At 38.8% G+C, this 25095-nt stretch overlaps 2 protein-coding genes across 5 annotated transcripts in view; both read left to right on the forward strand.

Moving 5' to 3' along the window:
• The window catches only part of LOC137255925 (peptidoglycan recognition protein 1-like), an 11023-nt gene extending 6730 nt beyond the window's left edge, over nucleotides 1-4293 (forward strand). For all 4 annotated transcript variants that reach the window (XM_067793523.1, XM_067793525.1, XM_067793524.1 and 1 more), the window contains 3 exons: nucleotides 1-169; nucleotides 786-899; nucleotides 3079-4293. The exon at nucleotides 1-169 is cut by the window's left edge. In XM_067793523.1, coding sequence (XP_067649624.1) covers nucleotides 1-169; nucleotides 786-899; nucleotides 3079-3290 — 495 coding nt within the window. In that variant the 3' untranslated portion in view covers nucleotides 3291-4293. The remainder of the gene's footprint in view (nucleotides 170-785; nucleotides 900-3078) is intronic.
• A 4280-nt stretch (nucleotides 4294-8573) lies between these two features.
• LOC137256297 (prostatic acid phosphatase-like) lies at nucleotides 8574-24230 on the forward strand. The gene is made up of 11 exons (XM_067794043.1): nucleotides 8574-8884; nucleotides 10908-11003; nucleotides 11875-11961; nucleotides 12222-12371; nucleotides 12926-13021; nucleotides 16198-16284; nucleotides 18002-18122; nucleotides 18786-18871; nucleotides 19516-19687; nucleotides 20547-20678; nucleotides 21701-24230. The coding sequence occupies exons 1-11, from the start codon at nucleotides 8777-8779 to the stop codon at nucleotides 21868-21870; spliced, it is 1305 nt and encodes a 434-aa protein (XP_067650144.1). The 5' UTR covers nucleotides 8574-8776; the 3' UTR covers nucleotides 21871-24230.
• The last annotated feature ends 865 nt before the right edge of the window (nucleotides 24231-25095 follow it).

Below are 25095 nucleotides of genomic sequence, written 5' to 3' on the forward strand. Positions count from 1 at the left end.
GTGTCACGTGCTGCGTGGGGCGCTAGAGCCCCAAAGGTGCATATCAGTAATCTGTCAGCCACGCCCCAGAACGTATATATTCACCACGGGGCCTCCGCCAGTTGTCATGATGAGTCGACCTGCAAGGCCATCATGAGGTCATATCAAAACTATCACATGGATGGACATGGTGAGGTCACGTCTTCTGGTGTTTTGTATGGTACAATGGCTCTAGGCAAAGCATACAGTTTGCTTCACTAAAGCGAGTATAAGCCCTATGTTTCGGGATTGAAATTCGTCTCTATACCTGTTTATGATTTGTCACTCTCACGCTCGATACGTATGTGCGGGTATCACGGAATTTCTTGCTATCTGAGACTACCATCACGTCGGGATGGTCTCCTTCATGGACCCGCCTGCTGTGATGTGGCGTACAACTCTACTCAGTCATTCACTCAGTCGTTAAGGTCACGTCTCCTGAAATACTATTCCCACAGAGACCGGTTTTGCACACGAAACTAAATTGAACAACGAGAGATACGCAACCCTGTGTGCTTTTAAATGGATGACACAACATGAACGCTTACTTACATGAGACTTCATTTTTATATCTTGAATTTCTTTTGCTGTGCTGGATGAGTACCATACATACACTAACATGTCCCAACCCTGACAATATTCCGCTAGGAAGCCAGTGGGTGTCTGTGTGGAATGGTGAGGTATTAAGTGAATAATGCGCTATAAAAATTCCAGATATCATCTAAGATTTAACTATGAGCAAACAAAGGCAATATCTGCTGATACAGGCTGGGACGATATTGGTTACACCTTCGTCATTGGAGAAGACGGAAACGTGTATGAATCTCGAGGCTGGGACAAGGTTGGAACCCACACCCTCAACCATAACTACGATGGACTTGGTAAGGCCTTTCTCCATTAAACATGACTTGTCCCAGAATTTCAAGGCTTTGTTCCAATGGTGCTTTGAGGCACATGATATACGGAATTCGATATTAAGACGGATATCTGTATTAGGGTTAAACACAAGATTTTTTAGAATTACGATGGAACTTTAGAAATGTATTTCTTCATTAAGTATCACCTGAAGCTTGCAGTGTTCCGGAGACTGTCTGGCTTTTAGTTGTGTGCTGCACAAATCCAGTTTTCATGATTATACTTTCCTCTGCCCGCCAGTTTATCCATTTCACCCTCAATGCTGCATGAGACCTTAATTTGCGAATCGTGCGCTTTGAATTTCATGACCGGAAAAGAAATACAGATTATACTACTTACTGTGTACATTTAATATGACAATAACTTTTAATATACTTGATGTCTCGTTTATAGTGGACGATGGCAACTTATCTATTTATTTGTAACGTTATTCACCCATTCTCTACTACATGAGACAGGTTTGGATCTGTAACATTTCATTTTTTCTGGCGAATATTATTCGCTTCATAATGTTTTGTCTAAAAGAAGACACAGGGTATCTGGAACAATAACTTGATGACCCACAAATCTGAATGGACACAAATAGATTATTTAAAGCAATGACTTAACTAATGTATATCAAATTTCAGAAAATCAGGTACGTTAACATGGTACATAACTACATAAAAATACTGCTTTGAAATGTAAACAATGTGTTCTTTTAAGCATTGCTGTTGAGTTCGTGAATGTGTTGTTAATCATATTTCACCACACAATGTCTGATATTGAATGATTTCGTGATGTACGGTAAATATAAAGAGACATGAAATTTCAGATCATTTAAGAATTTTAAAGGTATTTGTTTTAAATCACAACTTGACCTTGCCCGGAAGTGAGGTGCGATATTGATATAAAAATAGTTGAAAGTATTTTCTTAATGAGGGACTAAGTAGAATCACTGCTTCTAAGGAACGCATTTAAGAAATATGAAAATATAAAATTGATTCAAAGGTTAACGTACCTGATGTATTTTTCATTGTCATTGTATTATTGTATTATTGTATTATTGTATCATTGTATCATTGTATTATTGTATTATTCAAAATATCTTCAAACGTGAGATAACATGAGATAACACAACTACTTGGAAGAAAATCCGTATTATGATAATAGCTGCCCTTTACACCTGCGACACAGAGACAGGAGGTGCATGTTTAACGTATCTGATGGACAATTCTCATTATGTGTTTATGTTTGAATATCACTTTAACACAACAGCAACATCTCAAACAACCGTTATCATTGTAATATGAAACATTAAGTGTTCCCAACAAAACACCTGCGACAGACAGACAGAATTCCAAGATGCCATTTTAACTTACCTAATGGACATCTGTCATTGGTGGATATCACTTTAAAACAACAAAATCAACTCGAAACTTCATTTTCTAACAGTATCTTAGCTTAATATTAACTCAAACAACCATTAACATTGCCATGCCACTGGAGAGGAGACCATAGCATGACTACAAATACACTCATTTATAAAATATTATGAACGTGATCGGACCAACAAAAAATGAATAATACAAACAAACAAATGATTAAGTTCAAATTACATCAATCTCCAAACGAGGATCTATCGCTAGGAACCCGTGGCGGTCTGGTTCGGAAATGATATTATGTCAATCTCATTGTGCGATACAGAACTACACGCAACAAGCGAAAACAAAAACCAGTTGTAACAAGTGAGCCAGATGCATTGTCAATCATTTGACGATCTCATCAAACAGGGACAGTCTGTGACGTCTTCGTTAACCTCATGCTGCCTACACCTCGCCATACAATGTAGAAATACGGCGTTATTGAAGTTTAAGATTAATATTCATTTGCAAATACCACTTTCTTATGAAACAAGGATTTGGAATTCGGTGTAACCGGTGTTGTTTGTGATGTTTATTTTCACTTTCACGCGAGAAAATTTGAATCGGCTGAAAAGTAGGTCTTTGTCTGAATAGGTTAATGAGACTCATGTTTCGGTATGGTATTACAATATGGTCATTGGAACGACAAAAACGGGAAAAAAAACTGAAAACGTCCCACTTAGTGGAGAACGGGTGTATTCTGGTATTCGTTTTAATCATCTTCAGTTGTTTTCACTATCAGGGTTCTGTGTGATTGGGGATTTCACTGATCACGTTCCTAACACCGATGCTCTCAACGCTGTGAAGCAGTTGATCAAGTGTGGCGTAGACAATGGCAAAATCCGCACGGACTACGTCATCTACGGCCACCGTGACGTCAGACAAACAGCCTGTCCTGGTCAGAAGTTTTATGACCTTATTCAAACGTGGCCTCATTACAAGTCTCCCAACTGATGTATGAGTTAATAAAGAGTATGTTCAAAGAAACATACATTGTTTCCAGTCTTTCTGGTAATAATGCAACAGTGCTGGAAACAATGATATTTTGTTTCCATTATTAACAACGACATGACAACAGTAAGGGTGTGCAAAAGACCTGGAGATCAAGGGGATGAAGAGAACCAAATCATCCCAGACCTAACACCTTGCTGTCTGCTTAAAATACATGTACATTTGTATAGTGATGACACAACTTCATTTATGATCAGCTTCTTTATTTTAACAATTGCGAGGTTTCAGTACAGGTTTTATACAGTTTTCAAGCATATGGGGGCGTGATAGGGTACACCAGCATCCTCTGGAATGCTTCTTAAGCAAATTAAAATATGAGATTCTTAAGAGGCATTTAGAAGCTGGTGAATATCAGCTGTATATCACTCTGTTGTTTATACATCTCCCTATCATCATTGTTTACATAACGTCTGTTTCATCTACCTCTTTGATTGTATTCACATGTACACTTCTGCCTTCCTGTAAATCTATTAATCTGTGTATCACTCTGAGGTGTGCACATCTGTTAAATGACTTCACCTTACCCCTTAGACTAGTCTCTGAAATGAACATATTTTACTGAAAAACGTGCATAGTGAAAAAAAATAATATAATGAAATGGAGCCCTGAGACTTCCTTCATTTTCAGAAGCTATGGAAATCTAGACTTGCCACATTTTCTAGACTTGCGTGGGCTTTCTTGGATATATATACTTCAGGGTCTGTACGACAGACTACTTATCCATGTTATCATTGTTTTTATAACTGCATTTGTTCTCTGTGATTTGTTTATATATTCATGTAATTATCTTCTTCCTGTAAATACTAGTATATATAATATATCTTGTAATCCTATCTCTATCACCAGAAGAAGGGGCAAGAAGTAGCCCAGACACGTCGTGTTAGACAATAAAAAGAAGTTGTCATCCATATACTCGTCGTATTAAACTACAATATGGTATGTGTTTCATGTGAGTTTCTTTCTCAATTTGGAATATTCCTTTTCAAAACCGTAAGTGTTTGTATTCAAGTGGTTAACTGAATGCCCACATGCCATATATACTCCCCATCAAAAGTTTAGACTCAAACACTCACTATAAGCCATGTTTTAAATGTATTTCTTATCTAACGTGCACACTAACTTGGGGGAACCAACTGCAAACTTTATGCCGATGAATCGCACGAGGATCTTGAATCAAATTGCTGAAAGGCACGTGTCATATCGTGCATGTGAACAGCTAGGCTTGGGTGTTAAGTTGGTTTAAACATATATTTTCCTCTGATGACACATCTGTATAATTTTACAAAGGACAAGGTTTGGGGGGATTGGCGAAAAGGCAAAATTGCCTATATCAGTCCCCCACATAATGTTGAACATACACACTCAGACGTCACACGTTAATGAAAGCGGAATACATCCAGGTTGATGATGATGGGTATCAAGTGAAGGTTCTTGGACTTAAACTGATAATAATGGTACATTCTTAATATATTTGCTAAATATCGGTGTTAGATTTCATATTTAGTGAATCGATTTGTTTCTTGGATGTGATTATAGACTGGTGTTGCTAGATTATTACCGTCAACGTCATTAAATCGGCTATCACTGTGCAGAATAGTTTTGATATCAAATCCTTTGGCGCAGAAGTATTTGTTTTGTCTGAAGGGATTAAATCGAGGACACACCTGAAAATGATGTAATGGATCCTCTGTAGAATGACCACAAAGGCAGGAGGAGCCTTCAGCTGAATGCCTATCAACAAGATGTGAGTTCAAGTCGCTAAAACCAAGACGGAGTTTGCATGGTATTACTAGTATTTGACAATGGTGTGATCCGAAGTTGGCATACTTTTTGAAATTTGGACTCAGTGGTCTATCCTTGTTAACAATACGTTTGAACTGCGCATGTGTGGGGGTGTCTCGGGTAGCACTAGCGGGGGAGTTCCAAATATGACTAACAGAAGGTAGACAGGAGGTAGTTGTAAGATGTGGATCTAAACATGATGTTCTGTATGTTACTAGAATTAAGTAATTCACAAGTAGTCAATTCTGAAATGTTCGGGGGAACACAGACTGATAAGTTATGTGTATCCAGTCCATGGACCATTTTATAAAATATACACAGTTTATGGCAGTATCTCCTTTCGGTCAATGAAATGAGTCCAGTTTGTATGCAGGTTCGTGTTTCGTGCCTCTTACCGAACCACAGATATAGTTCGGAGAGCGTCTAGATGTAAAGCTTCAAGTAGTTTAGACTGTTCGTTTGTACAGTCATCCCAAGTGTGATCGCAGTAATCAAATATAGGAAGTATGAATGTATCAATTTATACATGATGAAGCAATTTGTAAGCGGACTGACTTTTTAACGATATTACCCATATGATCATGCCGATTGCCGTCATTTTGAAAAGTTAAGTGTTCATGGCTGTTGACTTCTGATATTCTAACACCATTCATATATAGGGGGGATGTGGGACTGGAAAGATAACTTTTAGTAAATAGCATGGCTTTAGTTTTCTCTGGGCTAAATTTCTTCTGCCATCTCTTTGGCCAATCTGAATTGAGAGGTAAATCGTTATTCAGTATCATCGAAGAACGTTCTGGGTCTTCAGTTATTATATAGAGTGATGTGTCATCTGCAAAAGGCTTGATTTTACTCAGAATACCATCGACGAGATTTTTTATATAGATTTAGGAAAAGAAGCGGCCCAAGCACTGATCTTTGAGGGACAACAGCTAAGACCGGTCGCTGGGTGGATTTATGACCGTTGATAACGCGTTAACGACAAATTGTTTCCTATTTTGTAGGTAACTTTTGAAAGAGTCATATAATTTTCCAGTTATACCCGAGGACCAGAGTTTGGCCAGAAACCTGATTGAAATCATGACAATAATCTTTTCAACGTTACAAATTTCTTTCACAATACACCACTTCATGTGTGAACAGTACCTTTAAACGGTATGGAATATTTTGCAAAATCTAGTTTAGAACAGTAGACTGGAGTAAGTGACTGCATTTACGCTCGTTGGTGTAAACTTTTGATGGGTAGCATATGTACACACGTATCGAACAGAATATTCTAAAGTGCAAGTGATACACCTACTATACTTCTGTTGTGAAAGGTTGATAAAACAACACACGGATACTTCCTTATGTTGATAATGTATCATGGTCGTTTGTGGGGAACTAGCTCAGCGAAGGTTGCGTAGCTAATCACACTTTATTTAAAGAGTCGGTACAATTTTCCATATGAGTTGAGGGCTCGAGATGACGTGAGTCCAAATCCAAATCGTACAAATCGTACAAGTCCAAATCGTACGGCCTAGCTCTTTCATCTTCAAACTCTTTTAGTTATAATTGACATAATAAAAAATATTAAGGTTGGTTGATAATATAAAACGAGTTGTGCCTTAGAATACCCTAAAATAAACGAAACGACCACACAGGGGAGAGCGCATAATTCTGCAAATCCTAATTGAACTGCCACACATTTAGTGGATGTCTGGATGATTTATGGTATCCCAACAAACGCTCTGAGCTAAACCCCTATAGGCTCGGAGTAATTGTTTAGTGTTGTTGTAATGCGCGCAGGTGGTAATTAAGCTGTATCCTTCACAAAAACGTTAAAACATATCCAGGCAATTAATTACGCAATGCAGACATAGCTGTTGCCGTTCTGAAAGGTGCTCTAGGAGATGAGTTCATGCTGCCTCGGGCTAGGATTTATCTGGAAACATCTTTTAAATTCCTGCATGTTGTGTAGTTTATACCTCCCTGAATAGCATGTCTGTGGTGTGAGTTATATAACCATACACTAGTGTGTTTCTCTCGGCGATAACTGACCTTGGTGTAACCAATATTTTTCTAGTATATTAACCCTTATGTGTCGCGTGTTGTAATATCTAGCAGTGAATTTTGGTTTAAGGTATTACTCCATGATAACTGGTCAAGCTGCGTAGGTATTTCCCAGCAAGATACGGAGTTTATAGTGAAATTTATGGAACTCACAACATCATGTGCAAGCTTACTGCAGCATTCTGGTGGCGTCTGTATCAGATCATATAATATGAACTCGTCAGATTAGATAAAAGCAAGAAAGTGGGTATAAACATCAACACATTGTAATAACAGGGCATCACTTTGACCAGCGTGCCCGTGACGAGTGAAATCGGCGTAGTCGTATGTATTGGGTATTGTTCGGCTCGTCTTGTCGACGTAAGGCCTCATGCGGGCCACACAGTAATCTGCCTGTTCTTTTGTAAGGCTGGCATACAGTTCCTTTGCAGTGACATAAGGCTTTTCGCCAGAGTTGAGAGTTGGGAAAGCGATTTAAAAAGCTATAATAATAAAGGTGTATTTATGAAAATGTTCAATCGACCTGGAAATATGTAATGTTATATTTGTGGTTTTTGACCGAACACATACCAAACATAAAATGAGGCTATTCTGGACACTCGGAAGGAAAGCGGTCTCTCTGTAACGGACCACTATATTTTCATGTGATGTATCGTGTCGTAGCAGAATGGTGTGTTGATATACACGACACTAAAGATATAAACACATTTGGGGATACACAGTTAAGTTGCTTTTGACAAATCGAACAGAACTAAGACTGAGCACTTTTGATTGACCCCGTGTTGGGAATGTACAGTTAGAAGGACTTTAATGAGCCAGTCAGTTATCGGGATGCATTTGATGTTACAAAATGGTATTTTAGCACTGTTTTATGGATTAAGACACAGTGGAGAGTCCATGTGTGACATTCATGTAGATTTTTGAAGATTTGAAAGGGGGTGGGGGAGGGGTCACTTAGCTGGTCCTGGTGTGGAAAGGGTGTCGTCAATTTATGTACACACGTACGTGTATACTACTGGGGAGAGTCATTGATTTTGTACATGACATGAATTATGAACCACATGTGATGAGCGTGGCGTTATAAAATGGTGTACAGGTAAATATATAACACACGATTGTGCACTTTCTCACCCACCCACAACTATGATCTCTCACGAAAAACCCTTTACCACTTGAAATAATGCAACATAACCCATCTGTGGTAAGGAGGTTTCTATATGCATTTACAACAAATTCAAATGCAAATAGTAATGTTACAAAATATAATCCTCCGGGTACATGGTCAAAAATTGTGTCCTCTCTTTAGAGCGTATCAACTGTAACTGTTACTCAGTACTCGAGTGAATTCTCTCCCCTCCTTGGAGTGAAAAGTGGAGGCAGGTAGGAGCAAGTGTGGGAGTTACGTCCCTTGAGGGGGCACGGAAGTTAGGAACGTGAACAGAAGAGAAGAAGGCAGGGTCTTGGGAAGTTCGCTGTTTACTGGCTTCTAGTAACCGGTTGCACCGATTGGCGGTGATGGTCATTGTTTTGAAAGTGTTTTTATAGCGACTATTCATCCTTTTGCTTACAGTCGTGTCGTAACTCGCTCGTCGGACATGTCCCCAGCCTGGACGATTTTGCTTGCGTTGGTATGCAGTCTTTCAAGGGTCAGTTCAGATGGACAAAGCGACGGAACAAATACAACACTGTCTTTAGTGCAGCTTGTAAGTAGTAATGTTATTGATAAATTGTAGGTAAATCATACATGCTTTGGGGTACATACATCGTCTGGTTACCTGTCTATCTGTCCACAGAGAAAGTACAGAATCATGAACAAATTTTCCAGAAAAAACCCCTGGTTTCAGCTGGTTATGCGTGAGTGGTTGTGGGTTATTATCCTACAGGTGGGTCAGATGATTTCAGTTGGAACGTATTGTCCAGTTTATGTGTCACCTGACCCACAATAACTGGACCATATATATATCAGTTAATGTATGATATTTCGAGTGAATGGCATGTTCGAATTTTGGAGATTAGTACAGTGCAGTTGGTATCAGTCAGTATTGGGTTATGTTTCCATATTCCAATCAGTTATTCATCAGAAAAAGTGGACATTGGGTAGAATAGTGGTTGAACAGTTTGCTCATTATGCCGGAGACCTCAGTTTGATTTGCTCTGTGAGCACAATGTGTGGAGCCATTTCTGATGCCCCTTGTCGTGATATTGCTGGATTTTACTGACTCTTAACTTAAGACAAACAAAACAAATTCCCTGACGTCTCATAACCACCAACTGTCATATTCCCATGTTTCTTATTTATATTATACTAACACCTAGTCTCTGAAATGAACATATATCACAGAAGAAAGTTCATGGTAAACAACCTAACATATAATGAAGAGAAGATCTGAGACTTTCTTCATTTTTAAATCTAGACTTGCCACATTTCTGGACTTCAGTGGGCTTTCTTGGATATATGTACCTTAGACCCATTCTGTGGTCTTTGAGCAACTCATTATCCCCCCCAGCATGTAATGCGGGGCATATAATCGTCTGTCCATCCTTAATCATTTTGTTTCTGGACCATATCTAAAAAAACATTCAATATTTTTCAACAAAATGTGGTGGAACAAAACCTAAGGTTGTGCCTTTTGCTATTTACAGATATTTTTCCATTTGTATTTTTTTCCGCTTCCATGGAAATGATTCTGACTTTTTAATATCTTTCAGCAAAACTTGCAGATATATGAGGCAGGTGCCCAAAAGGTGCCTTTGGTATTTTGAGATATTTGTGATACTTATTTTTCCTGTTTTCCATGGAAACAATTTGGATTTAGTCTCAAATGGGACGGGTGGACTTTGTTTCCGGAACACAACTTGAAAACTGTTTCCTATCTTTCTACGGAAACAGGCAGATTTATGAGGCAGATCTTGAAGTGGTGCCCTCAGCTATTTACAGATATTTGTCATCTATGTTTTTCATGGTTTCCATGGAAACAATTCAAACTCAGTCTTAAAAAGCATCAAGTAACTGTCAGATGATTTGTTCTTTCAAATATGTGGGGGCCGGGGATATGTCATCTTGTGATGACTCTTGCTTTATTTGCTGTTCGAATAAATTAAAGTTTTAGTCAATTTCTCTTTCTAGAATATGGTAGAGAAGATGAAAACATTGGTAACAAAATTTTCCAACAGCCAGTTCTAGCCCTTTATCCTGTTTGTACAAGTATATGATGATCTCTATTTACATAGATAATTACTATAACTTGACTTGCCATATAATACACAAATATGCTGACCTGCTATATGTGTAAGAAATACTGTGCCCACATCATAAAAAGGAATTAAGTGTTAAAAAAAATGTATAAAGTATCATGATCTACAGCACAACTGACCTTCAGTTAAACAAATTAGCTTTTTTAAATATTCTCTGGTAATACACACATTTCATTTTCATAGTCCCTGGTATCATCGTCACCATGGTTACTTTTTGCATCAATTTATAGTCTGCCATTGGATTTGAAAGTAGAAATATGACGTACAAAGTATGAAGCAGTTTCACGTACAGCGTGCTAGATGTCCCTCAGTTCCTTCCCACAATACATGTTTACCATGTTTACAGTTACTCTGCAATATTCACACCATGATATCTAAGTTAAACTTTTGTCTCAGGACACATTGGTAATGATTGCATACATCATGCCTCTTCAGAAATCTACATCTACTGATTTCTGCTTTTGTTGATAGTTGTTTCGCCATGGTGATCGAGCACCCCAGAGCACCTACCCAACAGACCAGTACCAGCAAGCCACCTGGCGGATGGGATGGGGAATGCTGACAGATGTATGTACCAGTATATGAGAATATTGCCTGTTGGAGGGGGTGGAGGGGACAACATCTATGTGTTAACAAGGATGTATGTCATCAACGGATGTAAGGCATTATTATGTTACTCATCCTACACAGTCATTGTATAATTGACAGTTTTGTGTCCAGGGAGCAAGTTTCCAAATTTGCCATTCCCTGCCTATTTTTCATGACTCAATCCCAACACCCCATAACAAACATGGACTGTGCTTTAGTGAAAACCTTGTAAAACTCTGCTTGAACCCTTGTGAAACACTGCTAGCACCCAGCTGATAATGATGTAACTCACTGCCTTCACTCTGATGATAACCATATAAAACACTGCTTGCACCCGCAGGTGATAATCATGTAAAACACTGTCTGCACCTTGGTGATAACATTGCATGCACCCTAGTGATAGCCATGTAAAACACTTTGGTGATAACCATGTAGAACACTGCACCCTTGTGATGATCATGTTCAACAGTGTATGCACCCTGGTGATAACCATGTAAAACAACCTATGCACCCAGGTGATAACCTTTACAATACTGTCTGCACCAGGGTGATAACCATGTAAAACAGCCTATGCACCCAGGTGATAACCTTTACAATACTGTCTGCACCAGGGTGATAACCATGTAAAACAACCTATGCACCCAGGTGATAACCTTTACAATACTGTCTGCACCAGGGTGATAACCATGTAAAACAACCTATGCACCCAGGTGATAACCTTTACAATACTGTCTGCACCAGGGTGATAACCATGTAAAACAACCTATGCACCCAGGTGATAACCTTTACAACACTGTCTGCACCAGGGTGATAACCATGTAAAACAATGGATGCACCTTTTGTTTTTCAGGTAGGAGCAGAACAATCTTTTGATTTGGGACGCTTCTTGAAGGACAACTATAAACAGCTGAATTTTGGATCTCTGACAGATTCTGAGGTGAAGCAGCTTACCTTGCTAATACCATAGTCTTGAAGTCTTTATACAATACATTACTTACTCTATAAATATCTGGTCAGACATTGTGGTAACTTTTGATAACATTGTATTTGGTTAAAGTCACAAGATTTTTTTCGAAAATCACTGGTGCACAGCAACTTTGGTGGAGTATCTATCATTGTGACGTTTTACTCTACGCTACATGCTCAGGTGAGTGTCAGTGCTGTGGCACTGGTATATTTCATGGCTAATGGTTTCAGGTGTATGTACGCAGCACTTCTGTTACGCGAGCACGAATGACAGCGGAGTGTGTGATGGAAGGGATGCTGCTGGCTAATGCCAGCCAATGTAACATGAAGACCATGCTGCAACCAGTCAGAGTTCACTATCAAGATCAAAGTCATGATCAGGTACTTGGTTACTCTCATGCTTCCTTAAAAAGAGGGTTGTGGTCATTTCCAGAGAGGAGCTTAACTTCATAACTTTCTTTGATGAATCTTTCTAGTCTAGTGGCAAACTGATACCATTTCGGTCTGCTAGCTGAAGCACAAATCAAATGTTTGGCCTTCTCAGATCTTGATCAGAACAGTGATAAACACAGAAGGACAAGGTATGACTGAACTGTTAATTGTATGAGCAACCTCGATCCTTCAGAGGTAATACATCTGATGATGGTCCAGTCAGTTGTTGTGAAGGTCTGCTGTCATCACCCTCAGTTTTACACGACTGAGTTTTGGAAGTGGAAGCTGAAAGTTTGCAGGCATATTTCCACAGTGGTCAAAGATGGGATCAGTACAAACTATTTCCTGTCATTTATCACTTAAAATGTGCAATTAATCAAAACAACTTTGTTGTTGCCTTCAAAGCTTGGACTAACAAATATAGTTTTCATGTTCATAAACATATTTTCACTGATTCACATACTCTATGTGGTTGATACTTGATCTTGTTCATATGTTCACAGCTTTTGTCCATGGCTCCCTGTCCTCTTAAGGAGAGTCTAAAACAAGAATGGAGGAGTACATCCTCTGCATGGGCAGGTTTTCTCAACCACTGTAAGGTAAGATAGCAGTGATCCATTCACTGGGCTGTTGTTGGAGGTTTATAGCATTTAGCCAGAGTTGTTCTTAAAAGTATTTTACCTTTTGCAACTCGTAAGTACTCCAATTCAAAGAGAATGTTCTCACCTGAAGTGTATCATTAAGTTATTGATGCCATTAAATTTGGAAAGTCATTTACCCATTTCTCATAACAAACTTATTTTTCCTTGTCCTGCTTAATTGCTTATCTCCTCTTCCTGGCGAAGGTAGTGGAACACTTGAAATCCCTTGAAGTTCCCTTCTAAAAGAAGCGGATGTAAAATTCACACTGACCCATGACTCTTCCTATCGCCCGACTCAGACTTAGTCTCAGTTGATGAAATCGTGTTTTCAGTGCAGGTCACGGCTGTCGGCAGTTGACCCGCATTTACTTTGCCCGGCATGTAAACCTTTATGTTCTGCTCATACTTGTAAATTTTGTATTTTGTATTAATTTGTCTGAAGCAGAAATCTTATTATAATTATGGTCTGTACACATACATGCTAGAGATAAGCAATGTCGGCTCACGTTAGCCATGTCTAAATCTGGTGAAATAAAGTCGGGTAACCATTTTATTATTGATGCTGATTCCAGTGATGTGCCAGCTATATTTCCGAGGTTGTGTCCAGGGTCGGGCAAGTCCCCTCCCAAGACACAGAAGAGACCGTCTGTTGAGGCAGGGCCATCACAGCCCAAGAAATCTAAGTCATTCGAAGCCGAAGTCATTTCAGAATCATCCCTCTTTGATGAAAAATCCATTCAGGGAAGAGATCGCCCCCTTGGAAGAACGTCAATTTTTTTACGAGTCTCCGTTGATGTTACGGAGTGAAGACATCAGTCAACGGACATTGGCAACTAGATCGACACCGGCAACATCATCAACGCCTCAGAACCCCTTTCTTCTATAACAGTCATCGCAGATGTCGACTGCAACCTCGGGCTTCGTAGACAGCTCTTCAACGCAGGCACCTTCGTGCAACGATTCACAACACAGATGATGAATCTTATGGAGCGACTGTTGGAAGAGGAAAGATGACTGCACTCGTCAATGATGTCGACTGCGAATCAGCAAGTACATTCATCTAGACCTGCTCTCACGTCTGATGATGAAGAAGAGGTGCATGCATGTGCGTACGCACTCCAGAAGATCCAGGTCCCGGTCATCGGGTTGCAATACAGAAGGATACACTTGCACGAGTAGTTATACTTGGGTGGGTGACGTCTCATGCTCGCGTGAGTGCACTTGTGGATGGACTCGTCAACGGAGAAGGTCTCCTTCAGTCTTCCCTATTCATAGAAGATCATCCATGATAGCAATCATCCTCCCCTTCGGACTTACACTCAAACAGTCGAGATTGTCGGCGATCTATGAATTCGTCTTACTCTAGGAAGAATGAAGTTAGACACCATTGTGAGTTGTCACCAAAGGAAGCCCTATTTTCAGACTCAGAAGTCACATCATGGATCATGGATGGCTTAAACCTTGTTTCACCATCTAAGGATTCCAATGAATTCAACACGCATGAAATGAAGAATGATGGCATTGATACGTTAACATTCCCACCTATAGCTCCTGTATCTATGATCCCTGCGACTTTCTCTACAGCATTTAGGTCTGCAACCAAGTTTCAACAGAAAAATGTGCCACCTTTTAACGCACATTATTTCCCTCTTCATCACATGGAGACAATGGTTCAGCGATTCAAGCGCCTATTTATCCCTATATCTACTGAGACACCCACGGAAGTATCCCGCAACACTATCACAGTGTGGATTAGAACTGTTATACTTAAAACATATAAAGCTGCAGGATTAGACCCGCCACGAGCTTCTATCTCACATGAAGTCAGAGCCCTAGCAACTACACTAGCGCTACATGGAAACTGCTCACTATCTACTATTATGAAAGGCTATTTTTGGAAGTCAAACACGGTGTTTGCCAACCATTACCTGCGAGACATAGCCACGGAGGACATCACTGGCATTCATCAGTTTGGGCCACTTTTTGCTCGGCAACTAACAGTTCCCCAACGATGCTGGCTTAACTCACCCGATTTATCACATGACTTGTGGAAGCCAGACGCTTTGCGGAGTATTTTGATGCAAAGTCTATGCGCACATCTTGAACAGACTAGCATGAGTGATTAGGACCTTGTATTCATTATGAAGATATTTGAACATGAAGAAATGTCGCAACTAGTCTTGATTGCTGTATCTTGACATTTAGTTGCATCAGAAACTAGCAGGACACTAGCTACTTTTGGTGTCATCACGTGCTGTTATAGGACATAATTTGGAACAGACAGCAGAATCCAGCATGGACTGACCCACAAACATTTCTGTCAGATTCTGTAAGCAACTAAGCATGAGTCAGGATAAGGAAAAATGTGTAATTTTCTGAATAAAATTGATATTTTATACTTATCCTGACTCGTGCCTCAGACACTCAATTCTTGTATTCTCGTGTCTGGCGATTATAGGAGAGAGTGAATTATCATGGCCGATCAGCTGACTATGTGCATAGGAAGGGAGGTAATACATGGATTAGTGTGAATTTTACGTCTGCTTCTGTTAGAAGGGAACTTCATAGGATTTCAAGTGTTCTGCTACCTTGGCCAGGAAGAGGAGATAAACAATTAAGCATTAGTCAGGATAAGTATAAAATATCAATTTTATTCAGAAAATTACATGATTTTAATAGCCCTAGGGTAATGCCATTTAGTGTATGTAATAATATAAAGTTACAGATGGAATAGTGTGAAGTATTTTAATGGAATGCTGTTATGTGAAAGAGGCATTAGTGTACAGCGATTGATAGAATAATGCACAGTCAGAGATGCAATAATGTAAAGAAATAGATGGAAAAATGTAAAGTGATGGAGAGAATAATGTTAAATGAAAGAGTGAACAGTGTAAGACAATTGTTTTAATAATGCACAGTCAGAGATGCAATAGAGCAAAGTAACAGATAGAACAATGTGTAGTGATGAAGAGAAAAATGTTAAATGTTAAACGTACTTAATAATGTAAAGTAATAAGTTAAATATACGTAAATTTTTAATATCTGTTTAGATTCTAATGTACATTTACCCAGGAAATCTTACATTGCCTGATTCCCATTTCAGTATATTAACTTGAACTCTGTTGTTTTTCAAGAAAATGTTCAAGTACCTGAGCAGGTTCACTGGATGGAAGGTTGACGAGACAAACATACTGAGGATAGCTGATGCATTGTACTGTGAGGTTAGTGTCAGCTGTCAGCACATTGTAGTGTCAGTCTCTCAGCACTGTAGTGTCACTTTGTCAGTGTAATATCAGCTGTCGGTAACATTATGTAGTGACATTCTGTCAGTGACACTGTGTAGTGTCAGTCTGTCAGTAGTACTGTGTAGTATCAGTCTGTCAGTAGCACTGTAATATCAGCTGTCAGTAATACTGTCTAGTGTCAGCTGTTAGTAACACTGTGTAGTGTCAGTCTGTCCGTGACACTGTGTAGTGTCAGTCTGTCAGTAACACTACACAGTGTGGTGTACGGCTTGTCTTTAGTAACACAGTGTTGTGTAAAGCTGTAGTTACAGGGTAGTGTAAGGCTTTAGTTACAGAGTGTAATGTAAGGCTTTAGTTGCACAGTGTGGTATAAGGCTTTAATTACACAGTGTTGTGTAAGACTTTAGTTACAGAGTGTGGTATAAGGCTTTATTTACACAGTGTAGTGTGCAGATTCAGTTACATTGTTCGGTGTAATGCTTTAGTTGCACAGTGTTGTGAAAGGCTTTAGTTGCACAGTGTGATGTAAAACTTTATTTACACAGTATGGTGTAAGGCTTTAGCTGCACAGTGTGGTATAATGCTTTAGTTCCACAGTGTGGTGTAAGGCTTTAGTTACACAGTGTGGTGTAAGGCTTTAGTTACAGAGTGTGGTTTAAGGCTTTAGTAGCACAATGTGGTGTAAGGCTTTAGTTATAGAGTGTGGTATAAGGCTTTAGTAGCACAGTGTGCTGTAAGGCTTTAGTTACAGAGTGTGGTGTAAGGCTTTAGTTACACAGTATGGTGTAAGGCTTTAGTTACAGAGTGTGGTTTAAGGCTTTAGTAGCACAATGTGGTGTAAGGCTTTAGTTATAGAGTGGTGTAAGGCTTTAGTAGCACAGTGTGGTTTAAGGCTTTAGTTACAGAGTGTGGTATAAGGCTTTAGTTACAGAGTGGTGTAAGGCTTTAGTTACAGAGTGTGGTTTAAGGCTTTAGTTCCACAGTGTGCTGTAAGGCTTTAGTTACAGAGTGTGGTGTAAGGCTTTAGTTACACAGTGTGGTGTAAGGCTTTAGTTACAGAGTGTGGTATAAGGCTTTAGTTACAGAGTGTGGTGTAAGACTGTAGTTACACAGTACTGTGTAAGGCTGTAGTTACACAGTGCGATGTAAGGCTTTAGTTTCACAATGTGATGTTAGGCTTTAGTTGCACAGTGTGGTGTAAGGCTTTAGTTACAGAGTGTGGTGTAAGGCTTTAGTTGCAAAGTGTGGTTTAAGACTTTAGTCCCACAGTGTAATGTAAGGCACAGTGTTATCATGGAAGTTTATTATGTGTTTATTGCTCTGGTATGATGTGGTCAGAGCAGCTTTTTCAAATAAACCTGGAATGTCGTTTTGGTTATTAGAAGTACTGTGACTGTTTAGCTGGGGGAATAATTCATTGATCTTATGTCAACTGTGCATAGCAATGTATTGAGATGTTTTATCACACTGCAAATTTGGAAACACATGGAATGGACACTCAGTATAATGGATAAAGAAGGTTATCATGATAATAGGAATCATGTATTTGTGCATAGTGCAGAATGTTTGATTAGAAAAATGTATTCACAAATGCTTTTCCAAAATATTCCTTGAAATGAAGTTGTTCACTGTTGGTAGTTGTTATTGTTATTTATGGGTGATGTTACTGATGTCATTAATGATGCTTGTACAGATGCGTCATGATCTCAAACAGCCTTCTTGGATGAACCCGGAAATTCTGCTTCTGATGGATGTCTACAATCGATCCTCAGCCTTTGCTTACCCTACGGCAGAAATGCAGAAGTTGGGTGCAGGTGAGTGATACTCTAGGTTCGTAATGGGTCCAAACATTGTTTTTTTGGACCCAGGTCAGGGGTAGGCTGTGTTTAACTTTACTCTGTCATGACCAATTTCCAAGTATATTCAGTTTGAACCTTTATATTTTGTTCAACCAACAGCATTTGGAATCTAATTATAAAATTGACACTGAATCTTTTCATGAGTTCATCACAATGTTATTATCACTAATATCAGATGCTCAAAAATGGTAACCTTATAAGACTTTCATTTGCCTTTCAACCACATTAAAATAAAATGAAATGCGATGTTAAACATAAAATAGATATAAGTATTTGCTGATGTTGAACATTAGGTCACTCTAAAGAAAGTCATATGGTGTAGCAGGTGTTAAACATTTCTGATCACTGTCCTGTTAGAACACATTTGGCATGAGCTGTCTATGCAACTGGTGGCAAGTGTTTAGTGTGTTGATTGTTTCAAGGACAGATGTTTATAGTAGTAGGTGATCTAGCCAGAGGGAACAATACCAAAACATTTCCCAGTGAATGTCAGTATGTGGTATGGAAAGAGTTCCAGATCTGTATTTTGGGAATTCGCCAATGTCTAAAACTAACATCCTACATGGAAGGCATCATCGGTTTCTAGGGCTTGATAGTTTGTTGCATGTTGCTTTTTAGGTCCCCTACTAGAGCAGATGCTGTCAAACATCAAACTCAAGTTGATTGACCCTGGCAGTCAAATGAAGCTATATATGTACTCAGCAGTAAGTGCATGTCAGTTAAACAATGGGCCAATAATTTATGTGTATTCTGTGCCAAATACCCACTCAGTTAACTTATAGGCAAGTGATTTATGTGTACTCAGCACTAAGTACCCACTCATTTAACTAATAGGCCAATGATTTATGTGTACTCAACAAAATGAACCCACTCATTTAACTAATAGGCCAGTGATTATGTGTACTCAGCACTAAGTACCCACTCAGTTAACCAGAGTCCAATGATTTATATGTGCTCTGCAGTAATTAACTTCAATTGTTACTAGCAAATAAATCCTCTGATCCAGATGGTTAGACAGTATTTGTTCATTAGTTCATAATTTTGTCTGATCAGTTGAGGTGACAGATGCACTCTATGTTTTAACAGTCATACCTGCACCTCTGCACCTGGAGCAGTAAATTAATGCAAAGAAGTACGATAAAATTAAGCATGAATGCAATTACCTCTAAGCAGGAACTATTAGGAAACATTTTATCTGTATGTAACTCATTCATTGCTATTTCTGTGTCTTTAGAAACCAGAATGTGACTATTTATTTCATATTTTTCTTCCGCACCTACAGACCAAGAATATTCTTTAAAGGATTTTCAGAATGAAAGAGCTGAGGAATGCTTACCTCTCTTTTCAGCATGATAACAACATTATTGCTTTTCTGTCAGCACTTGGAGTATTCAATTCCATCCAGCCTCCATACACTGCCTGTGTAATGCTGGAGCTTTATCACAGGAACAACTTATTCTTTGTCAAAGTCCTGTACAGAAATGACACAGCAGTACCTCCATATACACTGATAATACCAGGTGAGTGACTCGCTGAGTGACAATGTAGTAGGTGAACAATCACACTTTCATTTTCATAATGGCTACATCACATTACTGTGAGAGTAAATGAAGACTTTTGCATTTCATTTTCTAACTTTTGTGATCATGTTCAAATTCTGCCATGTGTCAGTGCATGTTATCCAAAATCTGCCATGTGTGTGTGAATTGTTTCCAATATCTGCCATGTGTCGGTGAAAGGTATCCAATATCTGCCATGTGTCAGTAAATGCTATCCAATATCTGTCATGTGTCAGTGTATGTTATCCAGTGTATGTTATCCAATGTCTGCCATGTGTGTGTGAACTGTTTCCGTTATCTGCCATGTGTCAGTCTATGTTATCCAATATATGCCATGTGTCGGTGAATGCTATCCAGTATCTGCCATGTGTCAGTGAATGCTATCCAATATCTGCCATGTGTCGTGAATGCTATCCAATATCTGCCATGTGTCGATGAATGCTATCCAATATCTACTGTGTGTCAGTGAATGTTATCCAATATCTGCCATGTGTCGATGAATGCTATCCAATATCTACTGTGTGTCAGTGAATGTTATCCAATATCTGCCATGTGTCGATGAATGCTATCCAATATCTGCCGTGTGTCAGTGAATGTTATCCAATATCTGCCATGTGTCAGTGAATGTTATCCAATATCTGCCATGTGTCAGTGAATGTTATGCAAATGTATGTGTTGTGAATCATGTCTAGTCATTGTGTCAGTGAATCATGGCTTGCCACTGGAAGAATCGAAAGGAATTTGTTGTACACACACAGGTTCTGTGGATGTTCATGTGGTACCATTAGATTTTATTCATATTTTGTATGTGTTTCTGCAGGTTGTGCCGCTCTATGTCCTATTGCCACCTTCCACAGACTGCTCAGTAATGTGACACTTGAGGCGGAATCTCGCGCTTCCATGTGTGGCTCCACCCAAGCTGCATCAGGAGCCACGACCACCCCTAACACTTGTAAGTGACTTGTCAGACTGTCATTGTGAAATGTAGCAGCAACTGATTGTCTGAGGCAGATATTTGCCTGGCAGAGTTATCTCCCTGGCAGCTACAATAATGCCCTGATCGATGGAATGCTAGAGTTGCTCAGTTCTTTGACCACAGATAGTGTAGCCTTTTGTGACCACAGATAATATAGCCTTGACTCAGTGTTTACCACTGTGAATTACATTAATTCTGAAACAGTTTTCACCCTGCTTGATAAGCTGTTGTTCTGTTATAAAATATAAATCATTCAGCCAAAATTAGTCACATTGTTATAGGCAGTGGTGTGTTTATCGTCTAGTCAGTGTTTTGTACATAACATTTTTGTGTGAAGAGCCATGTTGTTCTTGTAAGTAATGAATGGAATCTAATTCTAACAAATCATTATCAAGGAATCTTTGTTGTCATGATGGGAAGCTGAATCTATGAGTGGTTTGCTTCACCATGTATATGCATGAGCGACCCGTACCCGTTATATCGGGCCACTTGACGTCATTTCCAATTATTTGCATGTTTTTCAGTGTGGCATGTGTAATTTTCATGAAGTGAGTTCAGGATGGATCTTTGTAAAATTTGATAGGCAAATGTTAAATCATTTCTACGCAGAGCACATAATTTCAGCTTGTTTTCTTACCACTATTTAACAAATGACATCACATTTATAAACTTGCGTGTTGTTCCACCATGCACAAGCCCAGAGGCCTCCATGTTAAAGGAGTTCTTGGCACTGTACATATGTTGATTAACTTGTTGTCAGTTGATAAATAAGCAACAGAAAATTGAATAGAAATTATGTAATTGTAGGTGAGATGATTGTTCGCAAATGTGCAATTTTGACTTTTGATCTTACAAAAATGAAGTTCAGGAAACTTATTTATGCTACACTGAAATAATACTATGGAAATAAGTCTATGGCCCAATATACTTGGCTCATGTCTGTATTTTCTGAGCTGTAATTGTTGACTCCTGAATAATACCATCCAACACTTCTTCAGATATAGTACCTCTGGCAGCAGCTGGTGCCCTCATCCTCCTTGCTGTCGCTGCTGTTGCAATGTATTTCCTCCATCAACACCGCCACAGACTCAGCAAGCGAGTCGTCAACTACTGCCAGCTCCTTCACGGTCCTGAAAACAATACTGATGAAGATGAACTCGTGATCTGATGCTCAAAATTCTCAATGAGTGTTTTTCTGGTTTGTTACATTGGAGATGCAATCTTGTCCTTGTTGCGTAATATTGGTCAGAGAAAAAATATCACTTGTTATAGATATTTTGTGTTCAAATGACCATGTTTTTTGACATTCCAGATTTTGTTGTTTGTTTCAGAAGAGATCCATTTATTTTATCTCATATGCCTAAGAACTTTCAAAACTTTGGAATTAAGACTGTATGACATCTGGCAGAATCAATAATCATATCTTTTTGATGGGTTGTTTGTATTATTGCTAAAATGTTTTATACGTAATATAGTTCTTATATACAAAATTTACAGGAGCAAAGGAGTTAAACAGTTATTGATAACTTCAGGCCTACTGGCATGATCCTGTAAGTTGTTTTGTTACAGTGAAAACACTGAAGCTAATAAATAGATGCGCAGTAAGAGGGGGCCCATCCATCTGAAGAAATTGTTCCAATACATACAGTACATTCAGTGTGTTCACCATTGAACAGGGTAATTGTTGTGTTGAATACAGGTTCTGTTGCATGCAGGTAGAGACAGAAACAGTATCCTGGCTGGACATCTCGGTATTGATGTATTTACCCTAGTCCTTAATTGGAACCAAACTCAATCGTTTGCAGACTGCTATCATATGGAACATTGCTGAGTATGGCTTTATATGACAAGCATAACCTTTACTAACTTTGCTGCCTGTCAACAGTGTATGGTTGTTTATGTGGGTTTAGTTGGGTATGTTGTCAGAAGTTACCAGAAAAATATTATTATGGTTATTTGTCGTTTCATACTGTGGATATGTTGTTCTAGTTTAGCCCCTTCTGATTTGAGGTTGCTGTGTTTGGTTTATATACTGTACAAGAAACATGTACTTCTATATAAGTGTGTCAAAATCATTCATACCGTACTAGAACACCAGACATCAAGTGCATACACAGACTTAAAATGCTACTGGTGCCAGCAGATACCAACAGCTTACATGACGTTGGATGCTTCTCAACCTACTCAAAGGATTCTTGTTCCCTAGATCTTATTATAGTTCCTTCATTGGTTTGGTTTTATTTGACCTGCAGAGCTGTTTTGATTATGAAGGATTATGTTATCCTTCTGCTAATTTGAAAATTTGATATTTTTCTCCCAAATATGTGTTTCTTTTTTAAGGCTTTTCTCTCATATTGGATTCCGTGTGATAATATGATTGTGACCAATGGATGTTTCTCCAACAAAATCTGTTTTACCTTGAAAATCTGTTTTTGGATGTTAGTCTGATGAATGTGACAGTTTGTAGCTGTTTTATCATGATGACCAGTTGAACTTCCACTGTAATTTAGGAATGTTCCTGTTGCCTCTTTCTGGCTTAGAGTTGCTAGTCCTCAAGTGGGGACTTTTGATGGTTTGAGATTTGGGGGGATAAGTGTTTTTATGCTTTCACTATGACAAAATGTACTCGACTGAAGAGCAGTGTTGATTATTGCCACACATATGATGTGGCAAAGTATTGTCTGAATATTGAAAAGTAAGGAACAACATTTTAAGTGTTTTCTGCATGATGTTGTTTACCTTGGCCCATTTAACTAGCTCATATTCGGAAAATGGAAAAGTGTTGTCGTACACTGACTTTGTGAAGTATATGTTACTCTGAAGCACCTGTGCTGTGTGTTAGTCTCACAGTAGAGACATGACCAAGAACGTCCAGGAGTTCCTAGTGGAAGGTTCTTCTGTTCTGTCAGTGCTGCTGTCTCTACACATGTGCTTTAGCAGCTAGATCTGTTAGAAATATGGCATACCTTTTCATTTGTAAGAGTTACTTTAACCTTAAAGTATGCTAGATATAAAATATGTCAACAGTCACTTCGCATGCATTTGTCTAAATTGACCGACCTTTGTTACCTCTTATTGCCAGTATTAGGGACCAACACTTGTGTATTCTAGAAAACCAGATTTGTTATTCAAAACTGCTAGAGGTCACTGTGCAACAATGTATACTTTCTGTACCAATAGTTTGTTGCTGATAAAGGCTTCCTGCTCCTGGTGCATCTCTTGCTCATTATTTATCACCAGTTCATTTCATGTCTTCCCCATCCTAAGTTCATTACAATTACGAGCAAATTTATGAAACTAGTGTTGGTATTTCCTATGTTACTTATGGCCAGGACAGGCTGACATATTTTCAAGCAGAAACATGCAATAACTAATCATGATCTGTACATCCTTTTAACATGTTTTTTATTACATGTATATGGACATATAATCTATATATTTCTTGTTCCTATGTCTTTTATGTTTTATGCAGATGACATATTTAATATTTTTATAGAATGTTTGTACACTAATAAACTATTTTGCTAAGCCATGTGTTATTTTTATTGTAGAATGTTTTGTGGTGATGAAATACATGCAATTGAAAGTGCTGTTGTTGGGATAGGTTGAGAATAGTTCACGGTTCTTGTTAAATGACATGACCTGTATTAGAGTTGTCTGGTGTTTGTAATGTAATGCTTAGCAATGTTTACATGATTTTCATCCTTCTTTACACAGGGGAATGTGGGGTGGCCTACTGGGTAAAGCGTTTGCTCTCCAAATACCCATGTTTGATTTGACACAATGGTACAATGAGTAAACTCCCCCCCCCCCCCCCTTGATATTACTGGAATATGGCTTACCCTTTAAGGTATATGTGATGTAGGTTTTCAAAACCATTCCATGCGGTTGTCATTTCTCTTGTCAGAACTTAGGAGTTTGTAAACAGTAATACACCCACAATGTCCATGACTCAGCAACACCATTTTACTTTCTGTGAGATTGAATCACAGCGAGAATATACTTCCGACGAGTTATCAGTGTGTGTAATTCCAACATGATCCGTTTATGCAGACATTTGTGTAGTTTTGAAGTCATGCACGGTTGTTCAAGTGACGGCGTAAGACGGAAGCTGACACACATGATCTATACACCAAGTTACCTCTCAGATTGACGGTTAAAGAATTATTATGTTCATAATTCCACGGTGAAGAACATGTCACCGTCACACGAAAACTGTCACGTGGATTTCACATTTATTTATTTATATCTCTTTCCCCGACAGCGGTGCCGACATACGAAACAGATCCACGCGACTACCATTTTTAAACCTTTAAGATAAATGTATACATTTTGTTGCTCATAAGAAAGAGTAGAACATGCATAATTTTTTAATACCGCATTAAAAGGACGG

Source organism: Haliotis asinina, chromosome 11, assembly GCF_037392515.1.
Source record: "Haliotis asinina isolate JCU_RB_2024 chromosome 11, JCU_Hal_asi_v2, whole genome shotgun sequence".
NCBI classification, from domain to species: Eukaryota; Metazoa; Mollusca; class Gastropoda; order Lepetellida; family Haliotidae; genus Haliotis; species Haliotis asinina.

What these genes read in the sequence shown, in the direction of transcription:
- LOC137256297 (XM_067794043.1), top strand. Translation starts at nt 8,777, where the DNA reads ATGTCCCCAGCCTGGACGATTTTGCTTGCGTTGGTATGCAGTCTTTCA. An exon ending in GATGGGGAATGCTGACAGAT is followed by an intron (nt 11,004 to 11,874) that starts GTATGTACCAGT and finishes TTTGTTTTTCAG; the next exon opens with GTAGGAGCAGAACAATCTTT. An exon ending in AAGATCAAAGTCATGATCAG is followed by an intron (nt 12,372 to 12,925) that starts GTACTTGGTTAC and finishes ATATGTTCACAG; the next exon opens with CTTTTGTCCATGGCTCCCTG.